This window comes from Geotrypetes seraphini, chromosome 7 (genome assembly GCF_902459505.1).
Source record: "Geotrypetes seraphini chromosome 7, aGeoSer1.1, whole genome shotgun sequence".
NCBI lineage: Eukaryota > Metazoa > Chordata > Amphibia > Gymnophiona > Dermophiidae > Geotrypetes > Geotrypetes seraphini.
The window spans coordinates 4,771,357-4,794,369 of NC_047090.1; the positions used below are offsets into that span (position 1 = coordinate 4,771,357).

Here is a 23,013-nt window from a genome sequence, read left to right on the forward strand (position 1 = left end):
TGTGTGGCTCCAGCTCTTTGGAATCCATTGCCATCTGATCTTAGAGAGATCTCATATAGGTGATTTAAGGCAGGAGTGACATCTTTGCTGTTTAGCCAAGCTTTCCCTCATTATACTAACAGGTAATTATTTTCATCTCAGCAGCAGCTTTTGTATCCCTTATAATTCACAGTTGGTTGTTCTTGTTTTTGCTATTTTTTGTGCATCTGTACAAATCCTTCCAATATTTCTTTCATTTGGCCTATTTTGCTATCTTTGTACACTGCTATGATGTTTTATTTCTAATAGCAATATAACATGGATAGGTTTTAGTGGGCTCACACTTTCCACCATAAATGTGGAATTTACACCAACTCTACCCTACTATAAATCCCAGTGCTTAAATTAGGGGTGGATCCAAATTGTCGTTTTTGAAACTATTTTCTAAACCAGACATGGGCAACTCCGGTCCTCGAGGGGCCGGAGTCCAATCAGGTTTTCAGGATTTCCCCAATGAATATGCATTGAAAGCAGTGCATGCAAATAGATCTCACTCATATTCATTGGGGAAATTCTGAAAACCCCGATTGGATTCTGGCCCTCGAGGACCGGAGTTGCCCATGTCTGTTCTACACCTTTTTCTACTCCTATGCCGACTGTCAGTAGTTCATCTAAATTTCAAGGGGGGGGGTGTTGGAGGCATGTTTTGAGTGGGACTACGGCACAGTTTGGACGTTTGGGGCTAAACCTGTTTTAATAATGAATAAGTGCCAAAAAAGGACTCGTAAATATTATATAAACTGTTTTGATTGTAACCACAAAACAGTCCCATCCCCTTTCCCTTAAAGCCATTTATGCATCTTTGTTGCTTTTATAAAACTGACCCTCTTTTTGAACATTTCACAAAGGTACTATGCTTTGAAATTACCCCTCATATGTTTGACAGCAGCCAGAGACCTGGGTGTCTGTATATTTTCTAGCCAAGCTATAAGAGAGAAACTATAGCCAAGAAATAGAGAAGTTGACATTTTAGAGGGAAATCATTCCGATTTCTGGCTTTAACTTTGCCTGTTGTTTTCTTCCTGCTTTTTTCCCCCCATTCTGGCTGGCTTCCCTTCCCATCAGTTTCTAAACAGTGAATTAGATGGTACATCTCATATAACATAAGATGAAACCTGGGTCAAATCATCTTTCTTCCCCCCCCCCCCCCCCATCCACAAATGGGTGTTGCTTCTTAAATAAAGGAAATCAGTTTTGAGCAGAAAACCTAAGTGTTATACCAGATGGAATTTTTATGTTTATTTTTATTTTACGATATAAAGATTAGCATGATGTCAAGTGATATCAAGTAATAATAGTGAGAAAAAGACAGATGTGCGAGTTTTCAGAGCTGTCAGCACACACAGTGTTTTTTTTAATTTTATGTTGCCATACACAGTACTTATGTCTGTGCATATCACAAATTTAAAATGTCTCTGGTGTTTTTTAGGTTCTCTTCTCCTTCCTCTTACATACATCATCTGCTTGTGAGGTACAAGCCATGCTTCCCTCTGAAACAAGAGAGAAGTGTGCTGTTGAGTTAACCACTTGGTGTCGTTCTTGAAGAAGAGCTAGATTACTTTTCATGCTGAAACCATGAAAACTAATTTGCAGTATCCTGTGTAACCATCCCTCCATTGTTCTGAAAGCCAACCTACCTATCGTGTTCACAGTCTGTTCCAGTCTACCAGAGTGTGGCCATGTCTTTCTCACATAGGGCTGGCCCAACCATTAGGCAAGACAAAGCAGTCTGTTTATTTCTATATCGCCTATCGAAGTTATCTAAGTCAGTGTTCTTCAACCACCGGTCCATGGACCAGTGTCGGTCCACAGGGCTAGCACGTGCATCAGGCCCAAAACAGTGTTCTTCAACCGCCGGTCCACGGTGCGATCGATGCGGCGTTATCTTCGAGCCAGCTCCCTCTTCCTAACTGATTCAGTGCACAAAGCCACGGGCAGTGGCTCCTACGGGCATCCTGCGCCTGAACCGGAAGCCTTCTCTCTGACGTTGCAACATCAGAGGGAAGGCTTCCAGATGAGGCACGGGACGTGCAAGGTGCAATTAGTACTATTATGGGGGCGGAATCTTGGGTGGAGATTGGGTAGAGATGGGCGGGGTCTGGCCCACGACTTAGCTCAGTGTTCTTCAACCGCCGGTCCACAGAATAATTATTTTATTTATGCTGGTCCTTAGGTGTAAAAAGGTTGAAAAACACTGATCTAAGTGGTTTACAATCAGGTACTCAAGCATTTTCCCCTGTCTGTCCCAGTCGGCTCACAATCTATCTAACGAACCTGTGGCATGGAGGATTGAGTGACTTGCCCAGGGTCACAAGGAGCAGCACAGGATTTGAATCCACAACCTCAGGGTGCCGAGGCTGTAGCTCTAACCACTATGTCACACCTTTGACAGGGTTCCAAGTTTATTATAAATTTGATCGATCGCTTATTCAAAATTCTAATCAAATGAACACATCAGTAAAATTACAAAATTAAGGGGGCAACAAAAACAAACAGAGAACCAAACCTTACAAGCATATTGAAGACTAACTTTACAAACATAATATAACACGAGGAAAGGATGGGAAAAGAAATACAAATTGATTGATAGAAGAGAAGACAATTATGGTAAAAAAAACAAAAGGAAGGGAAAGAACAATGAACCTCAGAGAGGTTATGAGATTAGAATGAAACTTCTGGTCAAGCTTTCTAATTACTAAATGCATCTTTAAAAAGAAAGCTTTTTAGTTTGCTCTTAAATTTATCCAAATTGTTTTCTTCCCTTAAGTAAATAAGAAGGAAATTCCAGGTTTGAGGAGCTGTAACAGAGAAGATGAAATGCCGCCATGTGTTAATAATTTTAAGTGAGGGAATAACTAGTAAATGTTGATCATTAGACCTCAGTAGTCTAGTTGAGGTATAGGGAATCAATGATTTATAAATGAAAGCCAGAGTTTTGTATAGCAAAGATCTGAAGGTAAGCAGACTTAATTTATACGTTGTACTGTGCGTGACTGGGAGCCAGTGTGCTTTCTTAAGAAGGGGAGTCATGTGATCGAATTTATTAGCTTTCATTATAAGTTTGATTGATGCGTTTTGGATGATCTGTAAATGTCTGATTTCATTTTGGGCTATTCCCTTGAATAGGGCATTGCAATAATCAATTTTTGAGATAACCAAGGAGTGAATTAATATGTTAAGAGACTTTGGACAGGCATCTAATAAATAAATAAACTGAGTGCCCTCGATATGGGTCCCAAAGTGACAGACTGGGTGAGGAACTGGTTGAGTGAAAGGCAGAGGGTAGTGGTTAATGGAGATCACTCTGAGGAAGGGGATGTTACCAGGGTTTGGTTCTTGGGCCTTTTCTTCTTAATATTTTTGTAAGCGGTATTCTGAAGGGCTTTTAGGCAAGATTTGCCTCTTTGCAGATGATACCAAAATCTGCAATAGAGTAGAAACCTCTGATGGTGTGAACAACATGAGGAAGGACCTAGCAAAGCTTGAGAAATGATCTGAAATTTGGCAGCTAAGATTTAATGCTTAAAAATGCAAGGTCATGTATTTGGGATGCTAAAACTTGAAGGAATGGTACAGTGTAGAGGATAAAAAAAACAAACCACTTTTGTGCATGATAGATGAGCGAGACTTGGGTGTAATATGTGTGTGATCTTAAGGTAGCCAAACAGGTTGGTAAAAGTGATGGCAAAAGCTAGAAGGATGCTAGGGTGCATAGGGAGAGATGGCCAGTAGGGAAAAGGAGGTATTGATGCCCCTCTTGTGAAACCTAATTTAGAATACTGTGTACAATTCTGGGCGCTGAGGCAGCTACTAAACAACAAAGCACCTGGCACTGATGCACCTGCAGAGATGCTCAAATCAGTCCCAAGAGCCACACTGACAGCACTATGCCAGAAGTACTATGCCAGAAGATCTGGAAGACTTTCACAAGGCCAAAGGACTGAAAAAAATTCGTTTTTATTAGTTTTTATTCCACTTCTGAAGAAAGGCAACACCAGAGACTGTACCAACTATAGAATAATCACCCTGATCCCCTGAGGCGCTTGGGCAACATCCTTGATCGAGAACTTACCAATTCCCAAGCTGGATTCCGTAAGGGCAGAGGGACCTGTGATCACATCACAAACTTGAGATGGATCATAGAGAAGGCAAGGGAGTACCAGAAGAAGTTCTACCTGTGCTTCAATGATTATACCAAGGGTTTTGACTGTGTTGAGCATGGCAAGCTTTGGAAAGCACTGAGTAAGGTAGGAGTGCCAGTGCACTTGATCAAGTTAATCAGATTACTCTACTGTGATCAAGAAGCTACAGTGCGAACCAGGTATGGAGATCAAAATGGTTCAAGATTAAAAAGGGTACAAGACAAGGATGCCTCCTCTCTCCTTTTTCTTTTCAACCTCTTTGCAAAAGTAATCATGAGGAAGGTGAACTTAAATGATTCAAGTGTTGGGGTGAGAATAGGCAGAAGAACCATCAGCAATCTGAGATACGCAGATACTACTACCTTGCTTGCAGAGTGAGAAGGTCCTCAAGAAGTTGATCCTGAAGCTAAAAGAAAAAAGCGAGAAGATGGGACTTTACTCCATCCTGTTTCTATCTTTTTAACCCTTTCAGGACCAAGGGACATATTTGTCCCATAACTTTAAAATCCTATAAATTTTGATTGGGATAGTCTACAGTTCTAAATTTGATATGTACGGATTCCATATGATACTGCCTTTATGTAAACAAACTGGTTCCGAAATTCATTCATTAGCGTCGTTGCTAGATTGACGAGAAGATTCACTTGCCACACTGTCCATAAGCCAGAAGTGTGATTTTTTTAAATAAAAATAATGATATTTCACAAAAAAAATCAATTTTTTGGCATCTGCAAGCCCTTTTTACCATAAAAATGTCGTCAAAACCACAAAAATTGGCCTATGATCCTTATGGTCCTGAAAGGGTTAAAGGTGCAATCTCCAGAATTGTATACTATATTCTAAATGAGATCTCACCAGAGTCACTGGTACATTATTACCTCCTTTTTCTTAATGGTCATTCCTCTCCCTGTGCACCCAAGCATCCTTAGAGCTTTCACCATTGCATTTTCTACCTGTTTGGCCACCTTAAGATCATAACATATGATCACATCCAAGTCTCACTCCTTTTTGTGCACAAAAGTTCTTCACGCCCTAAACTGTATGTTTTCCTTGGGTTTTTGTAGGCTAAATGCATTTCTTAGCATTAACTCGCAACTGCCAAATTCTGAACCATTCTTTAAGCTTCATTGGGTCCTTCTTTACATCAGGAGTGTCTACCGTATTTCAGATTTTGGTATCGTCTGCAAAGAGGCAAACCTTACCAGTTTAATTATCAGAATCTTGAAGGGAGGGGGCTGCAGGCTAGGGGCTTAAAAGGTAAATGGAGATGGGAGGAGGCTGAAAATTTCATCTAGAGCAGTGGTTCCCAACCCTGTCCTGGAGGACCAGCAGCCAGTCGGGTTTTTGGGATAGCCCTAATGAATATGCATGGAACAGATTTGCATGCTGTCTCCTCCATTATACAGTGGTGCCTCGCATAACGGACGCCTCGTACAGCGAACGCTGCGCATAACGAACTTTTTGTCTTGCTCCCTATAACGAACTTCGTTTCACACAACAAAATCGCCCGAGGGGCCCGGGGGGGGGGGGGAACTACTCTCGCCGCTTCCTAATGTGAGCCGGGAACAGCAGCACCCTCCTGTCTGAATGCAGTGTTCCATCATCTCCCTCCACCTTACCTTAGATACCGAGTTTTCCGGCTTTCTTTTTCGGCCAGCCACACACTTTCAAAGAGCAGCACATGCGCGCATGCTCTGTTGTTCAATCTTCTCCTCTGACGCAACCGGAAACCGGAAGTTGCAGGAGAGGAGAACATTGATCAACTTCAGCAGCTGCGCGTGCACAGCTTTTTGAAAGCGTGCGGCTGGGTGAAAAAGAAAGCTGGCAAACTCTGCATATAAGGTGAGGTGGAGGGAGGGAAATGTAGGGCTGCAGAACGAATTATTTTGTTTTACATGTATTCTTATGGGAAAACGCGTTTCACACAACGAACGTTTCACATAACAAACTTGCTCCTGGAACGGATTAAGTTCGTTGTGTGAGGCACCACTGTATACAAATCTCTCTCATGCATATTCATTAGGGCTGTCCTGAAAACCTGAATGGCTGATGATCCTCCAGGACAGGGTTGGGAACGACTGACCTAGAGCACAGTTCTTCAACTGCCGGTCCGCAAAAAAATCTTGCCAGTCCGTGAAGGATTCGGTCCCCGCCGCAACAAAAGGCCGGCGTCAGCTGACTTGCAACTTCCTGTTGCAGTCGCTGTGCCGGGACTTCTGCCTTCCACCGCGTTTGCCTCCTGCCTTGTCTCCGCACCTCCAGACCACCAGCGGCAGCTCTTGTGTGCTTTTGAAAACGTGACACACTCAAACATGTAATAAATATCAGAACAGTAAAAGGGAGTCTTAATGATTCTGTTTGTTTATGCAGCCAATCAAATTTATCTAGATTTTTATTTTTTACATTAGTACAGCTGTTGTAACCAGAATTGAGTACTGTGATCAAAATTCCTTTTATAGCAAAGGAGCGAAAAACTTCAAGATGGGAGGCCGAACAGTGGTGCACTGTAATGTTTTTCCCTGGGTGGGCAAGTTGACCTATCTTAAACCAGAAGAAATAGCCCTCTCAACTCCTATTAGCTCGTGTAATGATATAATTACATCACTGCCATTCACCAGGAAAATAATCCTATATTTAGACTATCTCCCTCCCCCTTTTTTTTCCAGCCAGTTTTGCATTCTTGGCTTTTTAATTAAATTTCCTCACTTGATTTTTGCACAGCTGTCTGGGCCTCAGCCACAGATAACGGCATGCGTGTGCGCTCGGAGCCAGCAGCAGTCAAGATCACCGGCTGGTGTATTATTATTTATTCATTCAACCAGAATGGAAACATCAGAAATAGATTCCACAAAACCTACTCCCTCCTCGCTGGTACTCTCCTCTCCCGGGTTTACTTTGCATCATAGCAGTTATGTTGTATTGTAAACTCTCTCCTGGGCTCAGAGCCTTTCGATATTTGGAAAAGAACCAACGAGGCGGGTGCAGAGCGAACGTTTGGAATTCTTTTGCTGTTTCTGTGCTCTCCTTTGGAAGATCTGTGGCCCATCCTGGCTGTCATGTGGGCTGTTGATGTGCTTTAATAAATTAGTCTTAATCTGTTTTATTACTTTTTCTCCTTTTTCATGATACCCCTAATAGTTTTAAAAATAACAAAATAAGCAAGGCAAAATAAAAGCAAGCAGCAAAATTCCCAAAATTATGTGCGTAACTGCTGCATGCAGGTGAGATCATTTAAATCTCCCATAGTGCTAGCATAAGTTTTTGCACTTAATGCTACGTCCATAAATGCCGACTGACTAGTATTCTAGAACCACAATTATGCATGTAACTGCTGTTATAAACTTTATGCTTAGTGCACACATTTTGGACTAGATTCAGTAAGGGGACAATTTATGAAAGGGCATTAAGCGCACTAGCAAGGGCAATTGCATTACCTGCTAAAGTTGCCCATAGGAATATAATGGGCTTCTTTAGTGATTTAGGGCTCAGTGCCCTTTCATGAATTTCCCCCTAAATGGTGCTCAAAACTTGATGCCCAAAAATCAGCATTCAATGCTATTTTATAGTGGGCACTCAAGGATGAGCCAGTGGCGTAGTAAGGGGGATGGGGGGGGCGGTCTGCCCCGGGTACCATGTTGGTGGGGGGGGCATGGCACCCCTCCTCCTTTCCGCCTCTTCCCACTCCTCCCCTCACCACGCGCACACCCCCACACCTCTAGTTGTTCACCACCCCAAGCAACAACTTCAACGTGCTCCTTGCGACGGTGTCACCTTTCCCGCTGTCGTCACTTCCGGGTGCTGCACATAGCAAGTGATGTTGGAGAGCCGATGGGGTCGTGAGGAGCATGTTGAAGTTCTTGAGGCTTGTGTTGGTAAACAACTAGAGGAAGACGTGTTTGTCGAAACACGGACTATGTTGGGTCCCGGTAAGCGTATCATATAGTTGGACCACATTTATACAACATTTATTGATTTCAATAAAGACTTGTCATCAGTTACATCGTTCCTTCAGAATTGTTTTGATTTTCTGGTTCTCACCATGTACTGCAGTCACGAGATCATTTAAGCTTTGCTTTAGTTGGATTCCATCCTTTTCCTACGTCGTGATCCTCTGCATATATCCCATGTATTCTTGAATTCCCTTGTCGTCTCAACCTCCCACGAGAGGGCATACCAGACATCTAACACCTTTTCTGAGAAAAAGTATTTCCTGATATTGCTCCTAAGATTACTACCATGCAATCTCGACTCATGACCTCTAGTTCTACCACTTCCCCTTCTCTGAAAGAAATTAGTTGACATAATACCTTTTAAGTACTTAAGCATCTGTATCGTATCCCTCCTTTGCTCTATTGGGTATACTGTACATATTGAGGTCTTCAAGTCTTTTTATACATCAGTTGGCATAAGCCCCATATTTTTGTTGCCTTTCTCTGAACTGCTCAAGTCTTGTGATGTCCGTACTGTGATACAGCCTACAAAACTGAAAACAATAATCCAGATGGGGCCTCACCAACAACTTGCATACCTCCTTTCATCTGGTCTTGTCTATGTGAATTGATTCTGGTCTTTAGCATTTAGCCTGTCCAGACATTGACATAGACAGAAGACCTTGCAGGTTCTGCCCCTTTTTTGCATTTAGGCATCTCTCCTCCCTCGCCCTGCCATTTATCCTTTCCTGGGTTCAGGCATCTCTCCCCTTCCTACTGCCCCTTCTAACCCTATATGCAGCTCTTCTCTTTCCACTTGTCTCTTCCCTATGGCCAAACACAAAAAATTCAGTGTTATCATCTGACTTATATAAACACTTTAATATTTTTAAAATGTATATTCCGCATATACGTATGCGGATTACATCTTAACATACATAAGCCAACAACAATACAACATATCACGACAATACAATATAAAACCGCAAAAGGTCCTAGAATAAGGCCCAACCTCTCTGAAAGCTTGTATAAAAAAGGTGTGTGTTTTTTCAACAATTTCTTGAAACTACACTTAGATGTACACGGTCACAGCCACCTGGGTTTGTTTCACCATAAAGGAGCAACACATGAAAATGAACCCATTCTAGTATTTTGATAATGCTCTCTATTATATTCTGCCAACGAAAGCTTCATTCCCGACTCTGATCTCAACCTCCGATTGGGGCAATATAAAGGTAAAAGTTGTTTTGAGACAACAGGAGCATCATCATGCAACACTTGTTGCACCAAGAGTAATGTTCTAAATTCAATCTGAAATCTAATCGGTAGCCAGTGCAACCTTTTTAAATATTATGCCAAGCGTATCTACCTCCTCCAGCAACTATCTCCCCTCCCTTTGCCATGAATCCAAAATCTTAGACTCTCCCTTACCCCTAGGTCCAGCATCTCATCCTCTCCCCCTTACCACCCCATCTCCCCTCATGATCTATGGGGAATTTAATATATTTAGCTGAATCAGACACCACAAAGAAAGAGATCAGCAAGTGCACAGTGAGCAGCGAACAAAGAAAACAGCACAATGTTCTTTATTCAAAAAGACCCGACACAGCCAGTGTTTCAGCTAAAGCCTGCTTCGAGGGTCTAAACAATAACAAATAAATATAAAACATATGTAAAATTGGTGATGGGACAAAAGCACGCTGGACAAAGCCACGCCATTTCGGCACAGACAATTGCACGCAAGATTCCAGCATGTCGCTACAAAAGTTAATTTTAAAGAGCTCCGATGGAGGTTGGGGGGGAACCTCCCACTTTACTTAATACTGTTTGTGCTGCTGTTGGGGGGGGGTGCAACCCCCCACATTATACAGAAAACTTAACTTTTTCCTTAAAATAAATAAATATATAAATCAGGAAAAAGTTAAGTTTCCTCTATAATGGGGGTTCCAAACCCCCCCAAAGGCAGTGCAAACACTATTAAGTAAACTGGGGGGGGGTTCCCCCCTCACACCCCCCATCGGAGCTCTTTAAAATTAACTTTTCCGGTGGCGTTGGAGTCTTGCGCCCAATTGTCTGGGCTCAAGTGTCGGCGCAGCTTTGTCCCACGCGCGAATTAATACATAGATGTAAAACAATATAGGGCTCATAATCGAAACAGAAATACATCTAAAAACCCGCCCGAGTCGGCACTTGGACGATCAAAAAGACAGGTCGTCCAAGTGCCAATAAAATGGGGTTTTAGACATATCCAGACACGTTTTAGGCCTCTGAATCCAGCTGTGCACCCAGAGCAGAAAGGGGTGTTTTTGGAGGAATGGTTAGGGTGGGATGTGGGCTGACCTAGACTTAGTCGTACTGCAGGAATAATTGAAAGTTTGACGAAATTGCTTAGACAAAACTTATACATTGTGACTTAGGCGATCTAAAAACAGGTCTAAGTGCCCAAAAGGTATCTCAAGTGACCAGATAACCACTGTAGACACAAAGTACTGACCCCCCCGCCAACTGCCATAAAAATCAGAATAAAAACATACATACCTGCCTCCAGAAAATCAGCACCCGACATAGGAAAGCCTAGTAGAGCTGCACCAAGGTGGCTTAAGTAGTCTGGGGCTGGGCTAGTGAACCATAGAGAGGAGGACCCAGGCCCATAAGCCATTCTAACCACTGCATTCGTGGTGGAAAATGTGAATCCACCAAAAAAAACCAAAACCCTACTGTACTGCTATATAGCTGCCACCTACAGCCATAAGGGCTATTGGGGCTGTAGACAGATGGGTAGAGTAGGTGTTGGGGGTGTTTTGGGGGACTCACCATGACCTGCAAGGGAGTTGTGGTGAGATGTTTGTGGCTTCCTTTTTGTGAAGTTCACAGCAGTGCCTTATAAGGTGCCCCATTGCTCTGTTGTCATGTCTGAGTGGCCAGTCTATCACTTTGCTGGCCCCTCCCACGCCTTGTTCTAGGCAATTGGGACTTGATTGATTTTTTGGACAAGAATATAGTATAAAGATAGACATACTAGTGGTCTGGATGATCAAATGGTTGGACGTAGAAGTAGACAATTTTCAAAATATATTTATCTTTAATCTTATCTATTGTTTTGCCTTTCTATCATTTAAATTTCTCCAGAATTCTACTGTTCAACGGCTCCCCCTTCTGCTTCTATTCCTTTCTCTCCTCTCTTCTACCTTCCAAAGTATTTAGATCAATGCTGTCTTGTTAAAATGTTTATTTTATTTTTATTTTTCCTCTAACTCTACTTTTCACTTCTCTATTACCCTCCAGGTACTTTAGTTAGATTGTGAGCCTTCGGGACAGTAAGGGAATTTTTCAAGTACCTTTCTTATTTCTAATCTTAATGTATATTTTCTGTAAACCGCTTAGAACCTAACGGATGTAGCGGTATATAAGAAATAAATTACATTACATTACATAAACCTTGGTTTATGAGCAACTCGGCCCCTCCCCCTTCTTTTACTGGCGTTGTCGATCTGACCTGCTCCTGACCCTCCCACCGCCGACAAACCTCGGGGCTCCAGCCACTTAGGCAGCACTATAAACACGCTGCTTCGCGGCCTTCTACTGGTGATTTCCTCTGCCGCGTCTGCCTCGATGATGTCATCAGAGACGCGGCAGAGGAAATCGGCAGAGAAGGGCGCGAAGCAGCGTGTTTAGAGTGCTGCGTATGCCGCTGGAGCTGGGAGGCAACGGAGAGGGCAGGGGGTGCTAGCGGCCGGCAGCCGCCGCTCCGCAGGTGGAGAGCAGGGAAGGGCGCGCATGCGCTCTTCCTATGGGTCGCTACAGCTCACGGAAAACGGACGCACGCATAGGAAGGGCGCATGTGCGGCTTACCGTTTTATTATATTAGATTCTTCTTTACCCTCTCAGTACAGATTAGAAATGTTACCTAAAAAGAAACCAGACCAGCCTTAAATTCTGAAGAAGCTGCCACTTACGTTACTGTTAATAGCAGCAACTGGATTTCACCATTGATTACTGTAGCTGTTATTAATAGCTTCAAATCACTTACATGATTCTAAAATTCCTGAATGGGGACAGAAGTTGACAAGAAACAGTTCACAAAAAGGAACTTAATTTACCACAGGAGAAAAATAACAAAGGGGTCATTTAATAGCGGTTAACACACATTAACATAGATCTGAATTGTATATATGGTAGTGAAAAAAACACTGAGAACTATTCTATAACCGGTTCATAGACAAAACCGCGGAAGACAAAGGCGCGCACCGACAACTGAGCGCAAGACGGAAGCGTGCGCCGAAGAAAAAGAGTGTTTTTAGGGGCTCCGACGGAGGGTTTTGTTGGGGAACCCCCCCCCCCCCAGTTTACTTAATACAGATCGCGGCGGCGTTGTGGGGGGGTTTGGGGGGTTGTAACCCCCCCTTATTATACTGGAAACTTAACTTTTTCCCTGTTTTTAGGGAAAAAGTGAAGTTTTCAGTAAAATGTGGGTGGTTAGAACCCCCCAAACCCCTCACAATGCAGCGCGATCTGTATAAAGTAAAGTGGGGGGTTCCCCACCCCACCCCCGTCGAAGCCCCTAAAAACAGTGATTTTCTTCGGTGCGCGCCTCCGCGCTGCGCGCGCCTTTGTCCCGGTGCACTTTTGACCTGAGACCCTATAACCGGAGCTTAAAGATAGGCATGGCTTACAGAATAGTGCTTATGCCCAGGAATCGCGCCTAACTTAAGGGGCCTCCATTTGCACTAACTAAAACCTGCTGCAAAACCTCACACCTAAAGTTAGGTATAGATCCCCTTTATTCTCTAATTATATGTGGAACTCGCTGGAACACTTCCGGTCTGCCCATGATCCTCCCATTTGTGTCCTCTTTTTTGACTCGCACTCGCATCAAAATTTATACATGTATCTTTCAATTAAAATGAATTAATGACAACAATTGCTTGCTAAGATCCCAATTATTGCATTAATTAGCTTGTTGTTCAATTAAATTGTGTGCACCCAAATTTTGATACTAGGAAGAAAGATTCAGAACTGTCAAATCTCCTCACCCTTGGTTGATGGCATCAAGATACAACTGTAGGCTTATGTGTGTCTGCTTTTCTCCCCCTCTCCTCCCTCTTTCCCTTCTTGTTTTTCTCCTCTCCTATGGCACAGCTGTCTGTCTGTTTATAATTTCATCTACAGGCTGCCTTGTTCCCAACTGCATGGATAAACATGAAGGGTTATGTCGGGGACAGCTGGATCCATCTCTCAAATCAGGAGAAATGGTTCTCATCATGAACAACAGAGCTGCTTCTGGATTTGAATGCTATGCCCTGCCTAGCTAAATTTCTCATTTTCTTAAAATTTACCTCAAAACAAAAAAAAAAGTGCAGGAAGATACAAACAAAAAGCAAAATAAAATTTTCAAAGTAGATGCAGAATACAGCACAACTTATTAGTGAAGGCTTCTACAGAGTTACCTAGTCAAGGTATGAGAATAAAATACACACTTCTCCCTCCATATTCGCAGGGGTTAAGGGCAAAGCTGGTCCACGAATATGGAAAAATCGCGAATAACCTTTAGGGCAGACTCTGACCCACCCCCACCTCCTGGACCTCTCCACACTGTACCTGGTGGCCTGGTGAAGCGATGAGCGATCTTCCTACAATCCTGCCCCATGCAGAGCCGTCAACAAAAATGGCTGCCTTGAGTTCCCGCTGTAGTCTCATGGGACCACAAGAACTCACAAAATACATTTTTGTTGATGGCTCTGCATGGGACAAGAGCGTAGGAGATCACTCCTGCCCTGCTTCACCGCTAGGCCACCAGGTACAGTGTGGAGAGGTCCGGGAGGTGGGGGTGGGTCAGGGTTTAGAAACTCACAAATAAATGATGTCACAAGTCCTAAACCCACAAATTTTGGAGGGAGAAATGTATGTAAATTAAAGCAGTCAAACAGGCCAGGGACAAGAGCAAATGAGGCACCAGCCCCAAACAGGTCTAGGATGATTCATTGTGGCTGTTTCATCGTGGTTGTTTCATTGCGATGAACTGGCTGTGATGAATCGTCCAATTGAGCATGCATCCCCCCCCCCCAATTTCAGCATTAGGAGGGGATGATGCTCTCCACAACCCCAAAATGATACCCTCCCCCTCTCCTAGCCCTATTCGTGATCCAGCACCTCTGTGGTGGCCGGGAGGGAGCCGCCGGAGCTGTTGCATCGTGTTCTTCGAGCCTGGGCCCTGAGGAGACAAGCAGCTGCCGGAGCTGTTGAATCAGCTTCCCTCTCCACTTTCTCTATGCCCTTCATGATCTTGTAAGTCTCTATCATGTCCCCTCTAAGTCTCTGCTTTTCCAGGGAAAAGAGCCCCAGTTTCTCTAATCTTTCAGCATATGAAAGGTTTTCCATACCTCTTATCAATCGTGTCGCTCTTTTCTGAACCCTCTCGAGTATCGCCACATCCTTCTTAAGGTACAGCTACCAATATTGGACGCAGTACTCCAGATGCGGGCACACCATTGTCCGATACAACGGCAGGATAACTTCTTTCATTCTAGTTGCAATACCTTTCTTGATAGTACCTAGCATTCTATTCACCTTCTTAGCAGCCGCTGCGCCCTTTTAAAATAATTCCTATCATCCTGTTTACTTTTTTGGCCGCCGGCACACATTTGGCAGAAGGTTTCATCGTATTATCTACGATGATACCCAGGATCCTTTTGGGCACTAATCCCCAAGGTGGACTCTAGCCTCCGGTAACTGTGATTCAGGTTATTCTTCCCAATGAGCAACACTTTGCAATTGTCCACATTAAATTTAAATTTGCCACTTGGACGCCCAGTCTTCCAATTTCCTAAAGTCTGCCTGCAATTTTTCACAATCCGCATGCATTTTAACAACTTTGAACAAGTTTAGTGTCATCTGCAAATTTAATCGCCTCACTCATTCCAATTTCCAGATCATTTATAAATAAGTTAAAAAGTACCGGAGGCAGAACTGGGCGGGGTGGGGCTGGAGGTGGAACGGGGTCATTTGTCCGGAGTTTCCCAGAGAAAAATATGGTAATCCTAAATATATTGGAAAAAAAAAAATATTAGCAAGAAAAATCTCTGGTGCTTTTTTAAAATCTTTCTAGCCCACAGAGTTTGAAAAGAATATGCAATAAGGGACCAAGAATGTCTGGGAGCTAAATAACTTAAAATTCAGTGAAACATAACCAGATTTGGAAAGGGGGGGGGGGTTTGAATCAGTAAAAAGACACATTGGGGGCTCATTTCAAAGCACTTAGACGCACAAAGTTTACTATGGTACTTTGTGTGTCTAAATGCTTTGAAAATGAGCCACATTGATTCTGAAAATAAGCCAGAACAGACTAAGAGCTCCAGAGAAATGAAGTCCCTCCCTCCAACAATGTTGTTTTTTTTTTTTTGAAATAAATTTTTATTAATTTTAAAAATATAAAATACAAAAGAAAACACCATCATAACATCATAAAGCATACACAAGCAAATGTCATAGCTCCTCAGCTAAACAAATATCCTTTAGCTAAATACAGCAGACATATTATTCAGCATATGGTAAAACAATCCAAACCTCAATACATCCCCCTCACCCCCCCCCCACCCCAACCCCCATCCCTCCTAATCCAATGCTAGGCTCATGTGGAGTGAGGAAGACCTCCAAGCAACATAACCAGACCATACAGTCCTATAAGGCTCCATGCCCATCCGCCGCATGGCAGTCAATTTACACATCAACTGAATCGTATCCAAGCGATTAAGCAAGTATTCTCGCTCAGGCACCTTAGCAGAACGCCAACAACCCGCCAAAGCCACCCTTGCTAAAGTAATCACAAAAACAGCCAACCTATGTTCCTGGGAAGAAAACCCCGGAAAAGGCAAATTGAGTAAGCAACACTCCAGCAACAACGGAATATGCTTCCCTACAATTTGAACCAATATCTGCCCCACCATATTCCAATAGTCCCGAACCTTAGGGCAGGACCACCAAATATGCCTGAAAGAACCTACCTGACCACATCCCCTCCAACAGAGATCCGAAAGAGTGACCCCAAAAGAAACTAATTTTACTGGTGTCAGATACCAACGATAATAAAGTTTATACCCATTTTCCAAAAGTGAAGAAGTGAGAGGCAAAGAAAAAAAGACTCCGATAGCAAAAACCCCACTCCTTATCATCCAAAACTCTTCCAATTTCCCTCTCCCAAATAGACCGATAACTATCCTCCGGATCCTCCCTCAATAATAAAGCCTGATATAAATAAGAAATCCCTCCCCTCCCAACAACAATGGTTTCTGCAAGAGAAACAGCTCTAGCTGCAGCATAGAAACGTTGATACGCTGAAACATAGCAGCTGGGCCCTTTCAAAGGAGAATTCCTGTTCTCGTTTCTAATCTGCTGGTTACAGACATATAGAGAGCCAACATACATGTGCAGAGATACACACATACCCAGATAAACACACGCATAGAAACATGACAGCCAAATGCCCCATCCAGTTTCCAGTCTGCCTATCCCCAGCATCCACTATCTCCTTTCCCTAACCGATCCCACGTGCCTGTCCCACGATTTCTTGAGTTCAGACACAATCTTTGTCTTCACCCCCTCACACACACCTCATATCTCACAAACATACCCACAGAAACAAAAGAGAGACACACATACACATATATGGAATAGAAATGCATCCCTCTAAGTATCACCCCCTCCACACTACTGCCACACCCCATCCCTTTCCCTGCTGGCTTGGCTCTTAGTAGTAATTAGTTATGTGCTTCATTTTCTTTGTTGTAAATATTAGTGGCTGTTTTATGGTGACATCTAGTGATTAAACTATGTAATGTGATTTTAATGTGAGCTAGAAGATACCCAGTGACGTAGTAAGGGGGGCGGACTGCCCTGGGTGCTGTCTTGGGGGAGGGGGACTGCCGGCACCCGGGGCGGACCACTACATGACAGAGGAACGACCAGGCATGAGAAAGCCATGATAGGGCTTGTGCTGATGATGATGCAGTTTGTTATAAGGTACTGTATTTCGGTCTCGCGGTCGGGGTTCGGATGGGTGGGAGAGATGGAAGGGTCACGGGTAGAGAGTTGCACAGGGACAGAAATCCCATTCGTCCCCGCGAGGAATCCCTCCATCCCCACCCGTCCTTATAAACTACAGAAATAGTTATTTCATTTAATTATGCTACTGAATTAAAGGCTCTGGTAGAAACCCATTTACAAATAAGCAAAAAGACTTTATTAATTTGGAAATATTAATTGAGAAGAATACATACTTTGTAAATGGGTTTCTACCAGAGCCTCTAATGTTTATAAATTTTTATCAACACAACTAATATACTACTTTATCCTAAAGAAAGAAAAAAAAAAGAAATATAATTTTTTTCCTACCTTTGTTGCCTGGTTTCTGCTTTCCTCATGTTCTCATTCAATTCCTTCCATCCACTATCTCTCTTCTCTCTGCGTCTTCCATTTGCTCTGTTACTGTGCCTCTCCCTTTCTCCCCCCTTCCAAATTGGTCTGGCACCCATCTTCTTCCCTCCATAGTCTTCCTCCCTGCCAGCGTCTTCTCCCCACTCTCTCTTCCCCATTTTCTTTCAGCGTCCTTCTCCCCCCTCTGTCTTCCCCATGTGCTTTCAGTGTCCTTCTCCCCCTCCCCGTCTTCCCCATGTGCTTTCAGTGTCCTCCACCCCTTTGTCTTCCCCATGTGCTTACAGCGTCCTTCTCCCCCTCTGTCTTCCCCATATCCTTTCAGCATCCTTCTTCCCCCCATCTTCCCCAGTGCTTTCAGCGTCCTTCTCTCCCCCCTCAGTGTTACCTTAAGCGTCTTTTCCTCTCCACTCCACCTTTCCTCCCTTTCTCCCTCTCTGGCGCTTCCCCGCCCGACTGACAACAGAACAGGCCCGGTCCGACAAACCTCCCTGCCCTGTAGCCGCGAATCTAAAATTACCTTCTTACAGCAGCTGGAGTATTGAAGCTGCTGTAAGAAAGTAATTTAGATTCACGGCTACAGGGCAGGGAGGTTTGTCGGACCGGGCCTGTTGTCGGTCGGAGGAAGCGCCACAAAGGTAAGGGGACCTGGCCGAATGTGCACCCCCCCCCCATGGCTGCACCCAGGGTGGAACGCCTTCCCCGCCCCCCCCTTGGTACGCCACTGCCAATCGCAGCACACAGCCGATCAGAACGAAGTCTTCCCGATGTCAGCGCTGACATCGTGGAAGACTTCCGTTCTGATCGGCTGTGTGCTGCGGCAGAGCAGGTAAGGAGAAGACAAGCCTCGCATCCAACCCCGCAGGAACCCCGCGACCCTTGGAGGCGTCCCAACGGGATCTCCGCAACTCTAGGGGGCGTCCCCACGGGATCCCCCCGACCCGAAGGGGGAACCCGCGGGATCCCCGCGGGTCCTGCGGGATTCCCATCATCCCCGTTCAGCTCTCTAGTCACGGGGTGAAGTGCTGCTGCCACTGGTAACTAGCATTACTACTGTGATTCCCTGAAAATAAGACCTACCCCAAAAATAAGCTCTAGCATGTCGGGGCGCGGGTTAGGGATTTGCTTGTCTCTTTTCGTGTTCAGGCTGTCTTGAGACCGGTGACGGTTTCAGGAATTGACTGTACATAAGAACATAAGAACATAAGCAATGCCTCTCCTGGGTCAGACCTGAGGTCCATCATGCCCAGAAGTCCGCTCACGCGGCGGCACAACAGGTCCAGGACCTGTGCAGTAATCCTCTATTTATACCCTTCTATCCCCTTTTCCAGCAGGAAATTATCCAATCCTTTCTTAAACCCCAGTACTGTACTCTGCCCTATTAGACTGTAGCTGGTCTCTGTTGGCATGATGATATTCTTCTTTGATTGATTTTTGGTCGTATATCTTCTTGAGTACCAGCATACATCTTACATCATCATTCGCAATTTTTAAGACTCCTGAGGCAGGCCTGATGTCGAGTCGATGAATGTGTTTTATTGATGTTTGAACAATAGAGATCTTCAAATCACCAGACATATTGGAGGATACTTCTTTAGTGCACATCATTTGCTCTTGGACAGTTCCACTCCGATTTGTGCATATTTGTGGTTGTGGTGTTGTTTTTTCCAAAATGCAAGAGAAATCACAACATTGGTGCAAAAAGTATGGAGAAGTATTTCAAAACAGGTTGGTTGTGTTTCAATTTCAGGCTGTCCTGGACTATAAAACAGTTCAAGAAATGCCGTACCTGGATATGGTGATTGCTGAGACACTACGCATGTACCCACCTGCTTTCAGGTATCATTTGTTATCTAGTTAATTTTTTTGATACAAGGATAGGCACAATCTACAATTGTACTATGACTTTTGAACCAAATCGTGTATGAGCATAAAATAACTGGCGCATAGGTCTGATTGCTGTGCTTTTCCTTCATTGGGGTTCTCGTTCTACCTTCGATGTTCCAACGTGTCCCTCTCCCTCCCTCCCGTGTCCCAACGTGCCTCTCTCCCTCCATTCTGTGCCTCAAGTGCATGCCTCCCTCCCGTGGGTGTTTACGTTCTTCTGGCCAGCTCCCTCCTTCTTCCAGCCACAGTCGCTTCTCTGCACAAAGCCATGGGTAGTGGCTCCTACATGCATCCCGCGGCTAAACTGGAAGCCTTCTCTCTAATGTCAGAGGAAGCTCCTCCAATGTCAGAGGGAAGGCTTCCAGCTCAGCCATGGAACACAGGTACAAGCCACTGCTTGTGGCTTTGTGCAGAGAAACGACGGCATCTGGAAGGAGGAGGGAGCTGGCCAGAAGAAGGTAAACACCCAAGGGAGGGAGGCATGTACTTGTGGCACAGAATGGAGGGAGGGAGGGGGAAAGAGACATGGGAGGGAGGGAGAGAGGTGCATTAAGACTCAGGAAGGAGGGAACACAAACTTTGGACAAAGGATGGAAGAAAGGAGAGAGGGGACATGAATTTGGGACACAGAATGGAGGGAGGGAGGAGAGCATGAGCCAAAGGATGGAAGAATGGAGGGAGTGAAGGAAAGATGCTGAAGTGGGGGAAGGACTAGAAAGGGATAATTGAGTGTCTGAGTGAGAGAGAAAGAGAGATGGTGCACATGGGGAGATAAGGAGAATTGTTGGGTATAGGGAGGGAGAGAGAATTATTTGACATGGTGGTGGGAGAGGAGTGAGGTAGAAATGCATGGAGAAGAGAGATGAAAGGGAGTAATGGATGTGGTGGTGGAGAGGGAATATGCAAGAGGGGCCTCAAGGAGGTAGAGAAGGTGGGAAGAATACTAGGATCCAAGTTACATACAAATTCAACTTAAGAACGGCTTTTAACCCGAGGACTGATCGTAGTTGGCAAAAATAAAATACAAAAGTTATATATCAATTATAGGCAATATCAAAAAGAATTGACTTCAAAATTTTTCAAAACTGTAAAATTCCAGGCAAAGTTCTGGCCTCTAAAGATAAATCATTCCAGGGGTATGCACATTGGATTGAAAAGATAGAGGGGCATTTTCGATAGGATGTCTAAGTTTTGAGTTTGGATGTTTTGGGAAAAATATCCAGAAATCCTGTAGAGAAAACGTCCATTCTCAAAACATAAAGACATTTTTTTTTTTTTTTTTTTGAGAATGACCTCTGTAGATGTTTTGGCCCTTAGTAGGTCTGTGTGTTTGTTTTGGCCATTTTCAAATATAAAGATATCCACATGAACAACATACAAAAGAAAGTTTTTCAGACTTTCATGCAGACTGTTCAAACAGCTGAGTATTCCTCAGCAGAGAAGAAGGATTACTGCAGAGAATGTCATATTAAAAGTCCCTGGCACTAATGTCACCTTAACTTGCTTCTATTGAATGGTGAACCCTCCAAAACCCAGCCAAAAAACTTACTGTACCCACCTGTACACTACAACAATAGCCCTTATGCCTGCAGGTATCATCTTAATGTAGGTACAGTAGGTTTTGGAGAGGTCACCATACAATAGAAGCAGGTTAAAGTGACAACTGTGCCAGGAACTTTTAATGTAAAATTCACTGCAGTTAGGGTTACCAGATTTTACTTTAGTAAAATCCAGACTCCTAGGCCCGCCCCCCAGGCCCACCCATCCCCACTGCCTGCTCTCATTGGGCAGGAAGGCGTGTGGATGCCAATCGACGTCGTCACCCGCATGCACGTCGTCATTGCGTGGTATTCGTTCATTGCACGGATGCCTTCCTTGCTCAATGCGATTTTGAGGAAGCTTTTCAAAAACCCAGACAAAGTGCCAGGTTTTCAAAACCCGCCCAGAAAAGGGGGCCATATCTGGGGAAATCCGGACCCTAACTGCAGTAGCCTGTGTTTATATCTGAGGCTGTTTGGGCTGAGAACTTTTCAGCACACCCTGGTAATACAGGCTAGAATGTACTGGGGAGTTGTTTTGTTTTTGTTTTTTTACATCTTTGGGTGGTGGGAGAAGGCCGGTGACCATTGAGGGAGTAAGAGGGGTCACGCCTTAATCCCTCAAGTGGTCATCTGGTCAGTTTAGCCAACTTTTTAGCATTTAGATGCTTTTAAAAACAGGTCTAGCTGCAAATGTCTATAAAAAAAAAAGAGCCCAAGACCTTTTGTTAAAAGATTTAATTATGCCTGACAAGCGTCCAAGTCCTAAGCCCACCCAAAACACGCCCCTTAAGATTTGGATACACTGGAGACAAAACAACCAGAAAGACATCTAGAAAGTCGGTTTTGAGATATTTTGACTAGTAAGACGTGCAAGTGCTGGTTTTTGCTGTCTTTTGGACATCTGCCTTTTTTTTGAAAATGCCCCTAATAGTGTGTCTGTTAATAAGGAGTTTGTAACCCATTCTGGGCTCCTGTAGAGGACGGGCTATAAAACGAGATAAATAAATAATTTAACAAATTTAAAAGATTTAATCTCCAGCAATAATCTATCCTCTGAACACAATGGCAGCGAAAAATGATATTGCTGGACCAATGAGTTAATGATAGATGAATTTAGCCATTGAGTATCTTATAAATACAGTATAATCTCATAAAAGACTGCAAGGGACCTGGAAAATCAGTCCGCTCTATCCAGTTGCATTTTTTAAAAACTTTATTTCTAGGTCAACTGAAACAACGTACAAATCAATGAACAACAGTTACTGCACAGGCAAATCAGCAACATCAATAAAAAAATTCAGCAAAACATTGGTATGGCACGAAATGATTGCAAAACCAGAACACTAAAAGATGTTCTAAAGCATTATGTCGTACTGTACTGGAAAGAAAAATAATCTCTCATTTTCTTCTGGGCTGCATTTTGATACTATATCACCGGCACGCCACGCGCCTGCATGTCCGTTAAGCCAAACAAAACTACAGCATGTTCGTTATATCCAAAAGTCCGTTATATGCGAGTCCGCTATATGCAATGATTTTCTGCATGTTTATAAAGGCACATGGCTGGGACCAGCGGACCTCATATGTTATAGTTGAGGTTCCGTTGTAAGCGAGTCTGATATAACGAGATTATACTGTATAGAAAAAACTGCAGTTATGATGTACAAGGTGGAAAAAGGAGACCTTATTAATGAAGATACGATGTAGCTTTCTAAAAAAAGTAAATAAAAGCAAGTAAAAACAATGATGGTTCTCAGATGTGAATCCACAGGACCCGACATGGTTCGTGTTTCGGAAAATACTCCTTCCTCAGGGGTCCGTAATTTGCATATGCAAAGAAGCAGAGAACCCAATAAAGCCAATAAAGCCTGGAGGGCGTGTGAAAACTCAAATCTGGCAGTAGCGAACAGTGCTTGCAGACAGCGGAAACAAAAGCACTGTTCGCTGCTGCCAGCTATGAGTTTTCATGCACCCTCTAGGCTTTATTGGCTTGATTGTTTGTTTTTTTAGAATGCTACATCGTATCTTCATTAATAAAGACTCCTTTTT

At 43.7% G+C, this 23,013-nt stretch overlaps 1 protein-coding gene and 1 long non-coding RNA gene across 2 annotated transcripts in view; one reads left to right on the plus strand and one right to left on the minus strand.

Annotated features, from left to right (window-relative positions):
* TBXAS1 (thromboxane A synthase 1) overlaps window positions 1-23,013 on the plus strand; it is a 186,321-nt gene that overhangs the window by 148,251 nt on the left and 15,057 nt on the right. The window contains exon 11 of the mRNA XM_033952350.1: window positions 19,287-19,375. Coding sequence (XP_033808241.1) covers window positions 19,287-19,375 — 89 coding nt within the window. The remainder of the gene's footprint in view (window positions 1-19,286; window positions 19,376-23,013) is intronic.
* The window catches only part of LOC117363865, a 113,371-nt gene that overhangs the window by 82,759 nt on the left and 7,599 nt on the right, over window positions 1-23,013 (minus strand). The window lies entirely within an intron of this gene.